Genomic DNA, 12,297 nt, shown 5'->3' with positions numbered 1-12,297 from the left:
ACGAAGACGAGGATGACGACGAAGACGAGGACTTCGAAGACGATGACGAGTGGGACGACTAGTGAAGACCCCCCCCCCCCCCACCTGCACCTACCGCTGACACTAAAATATCCTCTTAAAAATCTTCCAGCATCCGACTAACATTGCAATGTAAATGTTGTAAGAATTGGCTGTATATTTATTTTGTTTGCCTTTTTTGCTTTAATCTTTTTTTTATTTTTACCATTTATTGTAATTAATCCGTGCAATACCTCATCTTGTTACATCTGTAAAGCTCCTCCCCGTTAACGCCTCTCTTCATCCCGTCTTTAGAAAGCACTTAACGACTACATTAATATAAAATCACTCGGGAGTCTGAACTTTTGGGGAAGTTTTATTTGTTTTGTGTTCATTTTTCTTTTGTTTTCAAAGTGAAGGGAGCCGTAAGCGTGCGACCAAACGGGCGGGATCCTCTTTGTGTTTGACGGCGGCCATTTTGTCATTTTCGTACCTCCGAGTTTACGAATAAATTAAAAGTTCAGTCGTGTTATTTTTTTTTCATGGTCTCCTCGTTTTTCTTTTTACCAAAATGCGGCGGTTGGATTTTTTTCACAGTTTATACGATAGTTCCGTTTTGTGTTTGTCGAGTCTTTTGTTTTTTGTTGTCGTTTTCAAGCAGGTTACCGTGACGACGGACACTTTTTAAAACGTTAAAGGTTTCACAATACGTCGACCTTTAAAAAAAAATAAAATAAAAAACATGGCTGAGGATGTTTCACCCTCTTTGGCTTCATATTGAAGCACGTTGACACACACACACACACACACTCTGTGGCATTTGTTTTGTTCTTAATGTCTGGTTGGTTGTTTTTGTTGTGACGTCATCTCGTTATTTTCCCGCAGGAGGGAAAACATCCAATCAGGCGCTCCGGTCGGTATTTAAAAAAACAAACATCACGTCCCCGCAAAAAGAACTTAAAAAAAATATATATATAAAAATTCATCCTCTTCCAGTTAACAAACTTTAATTTTATGCAACGCGACTGTAAATGCCTCGTCGTGGAGAATAATTTTTTTAAAAAGAGCAAATAATAATAATATTAATAAAACCAAATGTGGCATTTGCAAGCAGCTTGAGGGTTTTGGCTGTGAAGAGAAAAAAAAAAACCAACGCTCGTTTTAACTGTTTTTAAAATGCTGCAACGAGAAGCCGAGATACTGAACCTGTGAAAGGGGGGTTGGGGGGGCAAATGAGAATACTAAATTGTATACTTAAATAAATGTTAATATTTACAACTGTGTCTGGTTCTTTGTGTGGTTCTGACTCGGATCTGGATTTGTTTCACTGGATTTGATGCTTTTATTTTGTAGACCTTGACAACGGAAAGAGGCAAAGATCAGTTGAATAGAACGAGAACAAACTGGAGTTCAGCGTCTTGCTCAAGGACACATGGACACGGCTGGAGGAGCCGGGGATCGAACCGCCGACCCTCCGATTGACCCCTGCTCTCCTCTGAGCCACAGGCTGAACCGGAGAGACTCACTCAATGTTTACAGTTCAAAAAGGTTAACGTGTGTGTATATATATATATATATGTATATATATATATATATATATACACACGCAGATATGTGTGTGTATATATACACTTTATTGTCTTAGAAATATCCACATGAGTATTTCCACATCGTTACTATGAATTCATAATGCACCTCGATTTCAATCTGAATTTCAGGTGTGTGTGTGTGTGTGCTCCGTGCGAGTGTGTGTACGTGCGTGCGAGTGTGTGTGTGTGTGTGTGTGGGTTGCAGCTGCTGCAGTCGGCTCACTAGCAGCTCCCTCTGTGGGTCTACGTGAGGTTGAATCTTTTATTACACACACACACACACAGAGCTGTCATTATCAAAGAAAGGGAACATGTCAAAATATATATATATATATAAAAAAATGTAATTAAGAAGCTGATGTTTTTAAAATAAATTAATGTTTCTGTCATAAATCTATGTAACGGAGACACCAACAAACCTTTTTACCAAGAATAACAAATATATATATTTAATAGTAATAATAAACAAGACTGATCGTAAATGTGACAAAATATATGAAACTGTGCAACGTTACAAACAACTTGACATAATTACCAACCAGACTTTGCAAGTTGTGGTATGCTTCATCAACAACAACAACAACAACCACAAACAAAAAAAAGAAAAGCCAGCCAGTAGTTTTGAAGAAACCAGACGGCAAATAAAAAAGTGCAAAATGTACAAATGTGCCATGAGCTTTAAAACATCCTAAAAGAGTCTGAAAACAAACAAGTACAACATCAACTTTAATTACTCCGTTATTAAATAAGATGCCGTTTAAAAAGTGACATTTTAGTGTGAAACAAAGTGTGTAGAAACAAAGTGAGAGGAGTTCAGGTGAGGCGAGCAGGTGAGTTCAGATCCACCTGAAACGACAAGACATCACCTGTTAAAGTCACAGCGCACAAAAATAACTGCAGAAGTCATGTTTTAAAATACAAAGTTATGCCGGAGACTTTAAAGACATAGGATGCTGCATCAATCACCTTGTAGCCCCGCCCTTAAAGCAAACCCTGTATTATGGTCTGTTTGACTCTAAATGACCATAATTTACTAAATGAACATCATGTTGTATAGAAGAAGACTTGAAACTAGAGATTGAGATCAAAAACTCATGTTTACAATGTTTACTGAGGGAATAAATCGGCCCCTGGTGGTCAGGAGAGAGAATGCAGCTTTAACACATGAAGCATAGACTTCTATACAACCAGAGGAGTCGCCCCCTGGTGGTCAGTAGAGAGAATGCAGGCTTTAAGACATGAAGCATAGACTTCTATACAACCAGAGGAGTCGCCACCTGGTGGTCAGTAAAGAGAATGCAGGGTTTAAGACACTTCCTCAAAACAAGGCAAAACAAACATTTCTTGGAACAAAGATGAGTCAGTGACGGCCTCAAAGGAAGTCTTACCTTCTTTAAGGACCCGACGGTGCTCTCGCGGATCGCCGCCATCAGGTCGTCGCGGCTCGACATCTGCGGCGGCGCCGTCCGGCTCGACGGTTCATCTCGTCTCTTCTGCAGCGACGGCTTCAAGGCGTTCTTCAGGTCTTTGAGGATATCTGCGCTCTCCTTCTCGTTGGCGCCGTTCTTGAGCTTCTTTGACTTTGTCTTCTTTTGGTTCGACGGAGTCTTCGTCGCGTTGGAGCCCTCGTGCTGTTTGACCATTTCTGAGATCTTCCTCGTTGGCAGGTCTAGAGACGCAGGAGGAGGAAGAGGAAGGTTTCTCTTCTGGTTTTCAACAGTCTCAGAAGATTGCGACGTCTCCTTTGGGGGTCCGTTTGCTGCAGATGAACCGGGACCTTGTCCCGACACCTCCGGGGGACTCTGCTCCTCCTTCTGTCGGAGCCTCCGCTGCCGCTGTTGGTCCTGGTTGCGCGTCAGGATGCCGATCGCCGTCATCCTCGGGCCCGGGAGGTCGAACTGGTAGCCGAGCTTGAGCAAGGTGGTGTTTTCCCTCAGCAGCTGCACCATCTCCATCTCCACCTTCCCGCCGCACATGTGCCTCTGGTTGTGGAAGCGCAGCTCCACCAGCGCCCGGTTGTGCTGCAGCGCCGCCAGCAGCGCCAGGACGCCCCGACCAGACACGAAGTTGGACTCGACGTTCAGGTTTCTGACGAAGCGGTTCTCGCGGAGCATACCGGACACGGCGAGGGCCACGCGGTCGTCGGCGCGGGTGTTTGCGAGGCTGAAGACGCGGACGTGGGTGTTTGCGCGCAGGGCCTCGGTGAAGCGAAGCAAGGTCTCCTGGGAAATGTCCTCGATGTTGTTGAGGTTGACCTCGCTCACAGCAGGGTCGTCGCGCCGGATCCGCTCCAGGGTTTCGGCGACGGCGGTAGGGTTCCCGCTGGCGGTGTCGGAGGTTGCGTTCGGGTTCCTGTCTGCGGTTTCGGTCCTCCTCGATTCACTCTTCAGGCCCTTTGACGGACTCTCCTTCTGAGGACCTTTACTCCTCATCGGAGCCTCCGCCTTACACTCGTCTTTCTTCTCCGCCTCGCTCTCCTTCGCCGGGACGCTCCCTTTCTTCCCCTTTAGAGAAATCTTCTTCCCGTCGGCGTCCAACGTCTTGTCGGGGTCGCCGGCGGTCTCCGTCACCCTGCTGTTATCTGGGCGTCCCACCTGCTTGCGATAGCGGGACAGAAAATTAAAAGCTTGAACCCGGACATTCTCCAGACGCCGGCTTTTAATTGGCCCCCCGTCTCCAACGCGGGTCATTAAAGGTGGCATTTCAGTCGGTATTTTTAGACTGCAACGCATTTAAATAACCGGATAATTGTGACACTTCTACATAATTATATATGTCATACCAGGACAACACAGACATCTAAGGACACTTAAAAAGGCTTCACGTCAAAGTACTACTTCAATTTGTACGTGAAATACTTCCTTTCTAGCATTGAACGTGCACTCCAGTGGTCTTCCATAACGTTGGAGGACTTGTGAGAGACAAATAGAAAATAATTACAATTTGACAAAGAATTGAGTTTTATATATTGTTGGTGTTTAGCGCCTTTAGTATGGGCCAAACTCCCCAAAACGCTGATTCCTACATTTCCCACAATGCAATAGATCTGAACTCACAGCTGCAAATACTGCACATGTTGCCTGGGGATCCAGATAATTAGTAAAAATAAATAAAGATTATTGCTATAGCAACAAAACATCGTAGGAATCTGTTCTCTGTTAGACGTGTGAATGCCGGTTGCAGATATTATTTGTTTTGTAAAGATAAATCCAAACCAACAAGATAAGAAAAAAGCACGGATGTTGTGAAAAGGATCATGGGAAATAATCATCACGGACACAAGTGATAGTTAAAACCGGCGTTTTAGGTTTGGGTTACAACTACAAAGATTAATTTGAACCACTTATAATTAAATGTCAAACCTCTTTTTAAACATCTCTTTAGTTTTACTCTGAACCTAGATTAAATTAAATTCTGTTATAGTTTTTATTTGTTTAATCCCGGTTCACTCGTTCTAAAAGTAGTTTCAGGCTAGAACTAATCTTATTGAATTAGCCCTCACCGTCCTCTGGTCCTCCAGCAGCTTCCGGTTCTCGTCCTCCCAGTACTTCAGCAGAGCGCCCCGGTCGTAGTCCCCCGTGGGGGACTTGGCGGTCTGGTCTCTCTGCCTCAGGCCGGTGGGCACATTGTCGTCCAGGCCGGCCAGCTCCCTCTCCAGCTCCTGGAGCTCCTCGGAGGACAGGGCGGCCAGCAGCTCGTCCTCGTCCACGTCCTCGTGCTCCTTCAGCTCCCGGCGGAACCCAGAGGTACTCATGGTTCTGGTTCTGGTTCAGGTTCTTCTTCTATCTCCTCGTCCACTTGATTAAACTTGTTTTCCTCCTCGTCGACTCGTCTTCCATCCGGCTCCTTCAGATCGAGTCCCAGAGTCCTGGTCCATCTACTGGTCCCAGCTGCCAGAGGGGCCTGATTGGATGGGGGGGGGGGGGGGGGGGGGGGGGGGGGGGGGGGGGGGGGGGGGGGGGGGGGGGCGGGGGGAGGGGGGGGGGGGGGGGGGGGGGGGGGGCGCTAATCGCCTTGTCTTTTTTTAGGGTGTTGGGTTGTGGGGGGGCGGGGGTGCAATGAGATAGGCTTACAGCAGGAATGTGAGTCCTCCGAGTGGCCTGCACCAGCAGCTCGTGCCTCAAAGAGAATCGAAGGGGGGGAACAAGACGCCGTGGGGAGGAGACACCGGAGATCGTTACGCAACGACGCGGTTGTGTTGTTGTCGTCAGGGAAACGCTCGTTCTCCCCGAGGATGCTGGGATTAAAGCCGATGGTGAACCCTGATGCCGTTCGGACCAGAACACGACGGACTCTCTCAAAAGCGGCGATCAGTCAACCGGATCTCACGGAAGACGTGTAAAGAGGCACGATATTTTCAGGGACATGACACATTTCTGGTTATTTAGAGCTATTTTTACGCCGCTTGGTAGGCGTGAAAACAACAGCGGTTAAGTTGAGGCGACACGTAAAGTGTAAACAACGTAACACAAGAAGAAAAATAAAAAAGTGACCCAAAGATCACGAGCGTAACTTCAAAATGACTTGAGAACACTTCAAAGCCGATCTCCAGGAAGCGTGCCAAGGTTTGAGAAGGTTGACCTAGTGGCCAAATGGGGAACTACAACCATGGAGCCCAAAAGACTTGCGATGGGAAAGAAGTCCGTAAATCAGCCGTTTGTTTTTTAAGGTTGATAAAACTTCCCAGTAGGAATACGAGAATAGTCTTTATATCTTTCCTTCCTCAGCTCATATGGAACGAGTCCGAGAAGTTATTTATTTAAGTACTCAAGCTGAATAAGACGTGTTTAGGACCAAAATGAGACAATAACCTTCAACTGAAGACAAAAAGGGGTAAAGTTGTAAAAACAAAGACAACAAAGACACTCTGAACAACAACGTGGTGTCGACCTGTCAATCACAGTGTAGCCCCGCCCTAAAGCATCCCCTGCTTTATGGTCTGTTTTGACTCTAAATGACCATAATTTACTAAATGAACATCACGCTGTATTGAAGAAGACTTGAAACTAGAGATTGAGACCAAAAACTAATGTTTACAATGTTTACTGAGGGAATACATCAAGAGAAGTAGAGTCATTTATATAAACTTCTATACAACCAGAGGAGTCGCCCCCTGGTGGTCAGGAGAGAGAATGCAGCTTTAACACATGAAGCATAGACTTCTATACAACCGGAGGAGTCGCCCCCTGGTGGTCAGGAGAGAGAATGCAGCTTTAACACATAAAGCATAGACTTCTATACAACCGGAGGAGTCGGCCCCTGGTGGTCAGGAGAGAGAATGCAGCTTTAACACATGAAGCATAGACTTCTATACAACCAGAGGAGTCGCACCCTGGTGGTCAGGAGAGAGAATGCAGCTTTAAACACATGAAGCATAGACTTCTATACAACCAGAGGAGTCGCACCCTGGTAGTCAGGAGAGAGAATGCAGCTTTAGGACATGAAGCATAGACTTCTATACAACCAGAGGAGTCGCCCTCTGGTGGTCAGGAGAGAGAATGCAGCTTTAACACATGAAGCATAGACTTCTATACAACCAGAGGAGTCGCCCCCTGGTGGCCAGGAGAGAGAATGCAGCTTTAACACATGAAGCATAGACTTCTATACAACCGGAGGAGTCGCCCCCTGGTGGTCAGGAGAGAGAATGCAGCTTTAACACATGAAGCATAGACTTCTATACAACCGGAGGAGTCGCCCCCTGGTGGTCAGGAGAGAGAATACAGCTTTAACACATTGAAGCATATACTTCTATACAACCGGAGGAGTCGCCCCCTGGTGGTCAGGAGAGAGAATGCAGCTTTAACACATGAAGCATAGACTTCTATACAACCAGAGGAGTCGCACCCTGGTGGTCAGGAGAGAGAATGCAGCTTTAGGACATGAAGCATAGACTTCTATACAACCAGAGGAGTCGCCCTCTGGTGGTCAGGAGAGAGAATGCAGCTTTAACACATGAAGCATAGACTTCTATACAACCAGAGGAGTCGCCCCCTGGTGGCCAGGAGAGAGAATGCAGCTTTAACACATGAAGCATAGACTTCTATACAACCGGAGGAGTCGCCCCCTGGTGGTCAGGAGAGAGAATGCAGCTTTAACACATGAAGCATAGACTTCTATACAACCGGAGGAGTCGCCCCCTGGTGGTCAGGAGAGAGAATACAGCTTTAACACATGAAGCATATACTTCTATACAACCGGAGGAGTCGCCCCCTGGTGGTCAGGAGAGAGAATGCAGCTTTAACACATGAAGCATAGACTTCTATACAACCAGAGGAGTCGCACCCTGGTGGTCAGGAGAGAGAATGCAGCTTTAGGACATGAAGCATAGACTTCTATACAACCAGAGGAGTCGCCCTCTGGTGGTCAGGAGAGAGAATGCAGCTTTAACACATGAAGCATAGACTTCTATACAACCGGAGGAGTCTGGAGTATTGAAGAAACTAGACTTGAAACTAGAGATTGAGACCATAAACTCATGTTTACAATGTTTACTAATTCTAATAATAAATATTTAAAAGACAATTTACTTTTAATTCATGGAGCCGTGCAAGTCACAGCATTTTCTGTCCTATAATATTTCAGAATAAAAGCCTTGTCACAAATAAGAAGCCAAAGGACCTTTAATTTGACAAAAAAATACCGAAATATTAAACAATAATGAAACATTGGCATCACTTTCCAGACCCGCACTACAAACTACTGGACAAGGTGTTGTCATTATTGTGTCCACCCCTAAACTGAAAGGACTGACTTTTTACTCAAGTTGTTTTTTTTAAATTTCTTTTGGAGGCATGGTGGCTTGTTGTTTGGTTTCCGCGACAACCGACAGCGCCCTGCATCCATCACTGCTCCGCGCTGAACGAGCCGCTTTGGAAGTCGACTCGTGTTACGGCCACAGAGCGGCTGGATCTTCGCTGATTAGCATCCGTCACCCAGCCGCGCGGCCCGGACGGAGGATGGAAACCGTTACTCAACGAGGAACCAAGATGGTCGGATTCTTCACGTTTAACCCCGTTAAGCATACAAAAAAAATAAATCCATGTCCTGTCCTCCAGGCATCTGCTGGTTTCCACTTAATTTGTACCAAAATAAACTTTCATTTCTTTAATTACTATGTTCTTAAGTAAAGGAAGCTTTTCTAACACATTTAAAATAAATATATTTATTAATTTTTCTGCCTCACCTACTTTTAGGTTCGTGGATTTAAGTTTTATTTATCGAGAAACAAAAAACGATTCTCCGTTTAGATAAAATGGCCGACATCCTCACATTAAAACATAATTTCAATAAATGTGGCCCATGTTGTGTTTTCGGCTCGTTCTGCTGCCCCCTAGTGGCCAGTAATGTCATTCACTCTTTAACTTTTTGTTCAATTTGATCCAAGCAGACAGGATCAGTTCTCTCGTCTCTAATCTGACGCGCTTTACTTGGTTTTAGCACGTTAGCACGTTAGCACACCGGCTGTGGGTTTTCAAAACCTCTCGTCTGTTATCAGGTTCTTGGGTGACACGCCAGAATGTGGAGCCACGTTGTTGTTGTTGTTGTTTCTGAAGGTCAGGGTGTTTACATTTAGAGTTAATCTGCTGCGACTCTGTCAGCCAGAGGAAGCCGCTCTCACATTGGAGGTTAGTTGAGACGCAGTTCCTCTAATGGCCACTAGATGGGACCCAATGTTCTTCTCTGCAAAGTAACTCTTCAGTGCAACTGCGGGCCTTATTTGTTTTGAACATTTTGACATGACTTTTCCTTTTCATATAATACTTTGACATAATATAACCTTATTTATTTTTGACTTCCCATATACCATTTTTTTTAACTTTTCATATCTTATACTTTCTTTTAAACTTTTCATGACATACTAGAATATTTTTTTTTACTTTCATTAAGACTTTTTACTTTTCACTTTTGACTGACATTTGACTTTTTACTTTAAAAAAAATATTTTTCACTTTACTTTTTACTACTACATTACTACACAATGTCTTTTTAAAAGACCTTTCATTAAATATATTTTGACTTTGACATTTAGGACTACTTTTTACTTTTCTTGACATTTTTTTATATTTTTAATGATATTTTTTACTTTATTATATTACTTTAGGTGACATATTGCAGTTGCATAAAGGAAGGGTGTAGGGTAGACAATGCACTACTTTCATGCTCTAGAGTATTTATTGTCATCTTAAAACAGTCAGCTGTTAGGATGTTTTTTTAACTGCTTTAAATACAATTCAATCACCTTTTTAGCTAAAGTAATACTATGAACCAGGTTGTTTATGTTAATAAAGTAATACTATGAACCAGGTTGTTTATGTTAATAAAGTAATACTATGAACCAGGTTGTTTATGTTAATAAAGTAATACTATGAACCAGGTTGTTTATGTTAATAAAGTAATACTATGAGCCAGGTTGTTTATGTTGTTATGAGCAACACTATGAGAACACAGTTATGACCCACGTCAATAACATCATAACTACTGTAGTGTCACGGGCTGTCGCTAGGACAGGCTAGCCTGGGGCGGTGCAAAAAGAGAGCTGGACACAGGCACGTCCGAGGGTATTTAACAAAAAGTAAAGGTTTATTTCCCATCCCACCAGCAAGGTAACGTCCAAACAACAAAGTATCAAAAAAGGTCCAGTTAGACAACACAAAACATCCCGGAGGAGAAAGTGGTTAATTAACCTAACAAAACTCAACACTGGTGAATCTAAGCTACGAGGTCCTCTTCCTTGTCGTCCTCTTCCAGGTGCTCGTGGGTTCACCTTCCGCTTGTGTCCCCTCTCCTTCCCAGGTGCTCTCTCTTAAGTCTTCCAGCCCTGCCTCAATCAGGTGCCTATATACAAATTTAAATGTCGATTAAATGACTCAGAAAATGTAATTATAAAAGTCTTAACTGAGCCAACACAAAGTGATACACGGTATTTTTCCTGTTTCTGGAAACATTGGAACAAGTGTTTGTATGTTTTTAAAACACAAGTGACTTTTTAACTGCAGTAATTGTACCTATGTCCCTGTATTGTATTGTATTGTATTTTATATATTGTTGTTATATTTGTGTTTATTGCTTTATGGACTCATGAGTCTGGAATAAAAGAAATATATATATATATATATATATATATATATATATATATACACACACACACACACACACATCTATTGTACTCCTGGTCACATGACATCTATTGTACTCCTGGTCACATGACACCTATTGTACTCCTGGTCACATGACACCTATTGTACTCCTGGTCACATGACACCTATTGTACTCCTGGTCACATGACATCTATTGTACTCCTGGTCACATGACACCTATTGTACTCCTGGTCACATGACACCTATTGTACTCCTGGTCACATGACACCTATTGTACTCCTGGTCACATGACTTCTATTGTACTCCTGGTCACATGACATCAATTGTACTCCTGGTCACATGACTTCTATTGTACTCCTGGTCACGTGACTTCTATTGTACTCCTGGTCACGTGACTTCTATTGTATTCCTGGTCACGTGACTTCTATTGTACTTCTGGTCACATGACATCTATTGTACTCCTGGTCACATGACATCTATTGTACTCCTGGTCACGTGACTTGTACTCCTGGTCACATGACTTCTATTGTACTTCTGGTCACATGACATCTATTGTACTCCTGGTCACATGACTTCTATTGTACTCCTGGTCACATGACATCTATTGTACTCCTGGTCACATGACACCTATTGTACTTCTGGTCACATGACTTCTATTGTACTCCTGGTCACATGACACCTATTGTACTCCTGGTCACATGACTTCTATTGTACTCCTGGTCACATGACATCAATTGTACTCCTGGTCACATGACTTCTATTGTACTCCTGGTCACATGACTTCTATTGTACTTCTGGTCAAATGACTTGTATTGTACTCCTGGTCACATGACATCTATTGTACTCCTGGTCACATGACTTCTATTGTACTCCTGGTCACGTGACACCTATTGTACTCATGGTCACGTGACATATATTGTACTCCTGGTCACGTGACTTCTATTGTACTCCTGGTCACGTGACTTCTATTGTACTTCTGGTCACATGACATGTATTGTACTTCTGGTCACATGACATGTATTGTACTCCTGGTCACATGACACCTATTGTACTCCTGGTCACATGACATATATTGTACTCCTGGTCACGTGACTTCTATTGTACTCCTGGTCACGTGACTTCTATTGTATTCCTGGTCACGTGACTTCTATTGTACTTCTGGTCACATGACATCTATTGTACTCCTGGTCACATGACATCTATTGTACTCCTGGTCACGTGACTTGTACTCCTGGTCACATGACTTCTATTGTAATTCTGGTCACATGACATCTATTGTACTCCTGGTCACATGACTTCTATTGTACTCCTGGTCACATGACATCTATTGTACTCCTGGTCACATGACACCTATTGTACTTCTGGTCACATGACTTCTATTGTACTCCTGGTCACATGACATCTATTGTACTCCTGGTCACATGACATCTATTGTACTCCTGGTCACATGACACCTATTGTACTTCTGGTCACATGACTTCTATTGTACTCCTGGTCACATGACACCTATTGTACTCCTGGTCACATGACATATATTGTACTCCTGGTCACGTGACTTCTATTGTACTCCTGGTCACGTGACTTCTATTGTATTCCTGGTCACGTGACTTCTA

At 43.6% G+C, this 12,297-nt stretch overlaps 2 protein-coding genes across 3 annotated transcripts in view; one reads left to right on the top strand and one right to left on the bottom strand.

Annotated features, from left to right (window-relative positions):
* Positions 1-76, top strand: part of wasla (WASP like actin nucleation promoting factor a) — a 14,492-nt gene extending 14,416 nt beyond the window's left edge. For both annotated transcript variants that reach the window (XM_034536010.1, XM_034536009.1), the window contains one exon: positions 1-76. In XM_034536010.1, coding sequence (XP_034391901.1) covers positions 1-62 — 62 coding nt within the window. In that variant the 3' untranslated portion in view covers positions 63-76.
* A 2,346-nt stretch (positions 77-2,422) lies between these two features.
* On the bottom strand, positions 2,423-5,340 carry lmod2a (leiomodin 2 (cardiac) a). Its single transcript, XM_034534506.1, has 4 exons — positions 5,083-5,340; positions 4,470-4,478; positions 2,955-4,183; positions 2,423-2,432 (listed from the first exon to the last, which is right to left on the bottom strand). Exons 1-4 carry the CDS (start codon positions 5,338-5,340, stop codon positions 2,423-2,425), a joined length of 1,506 nt encoding a protein of 501 aa, XP_034390397.1.
* Between the last annotated feature and the right edge of the window lie 6,957 nt (positions 5,341-12,297).

The sequence above is a fragment of the Cyclopterus lumpus genome, chromosome 6 (genome assembly GCF_009769545.1).
Source record: "Cyclopterus lumpus isolate fCycLum1 chromosome 6, fCycLum1.pri, whole genome shotgun sequence".
Lineage (NCBI taxonomy): Eukaryota > Metazoa > Chordata > Actinopteri > Perciformes > Cyclopteridae > Cyclopterus > Cyclopterus lumpus.
The sequence above is the reverse complement of the archived record's forward strand: the minus strand, read 5'-3'. Positions and strand labels throughout refer to the sequence as shown.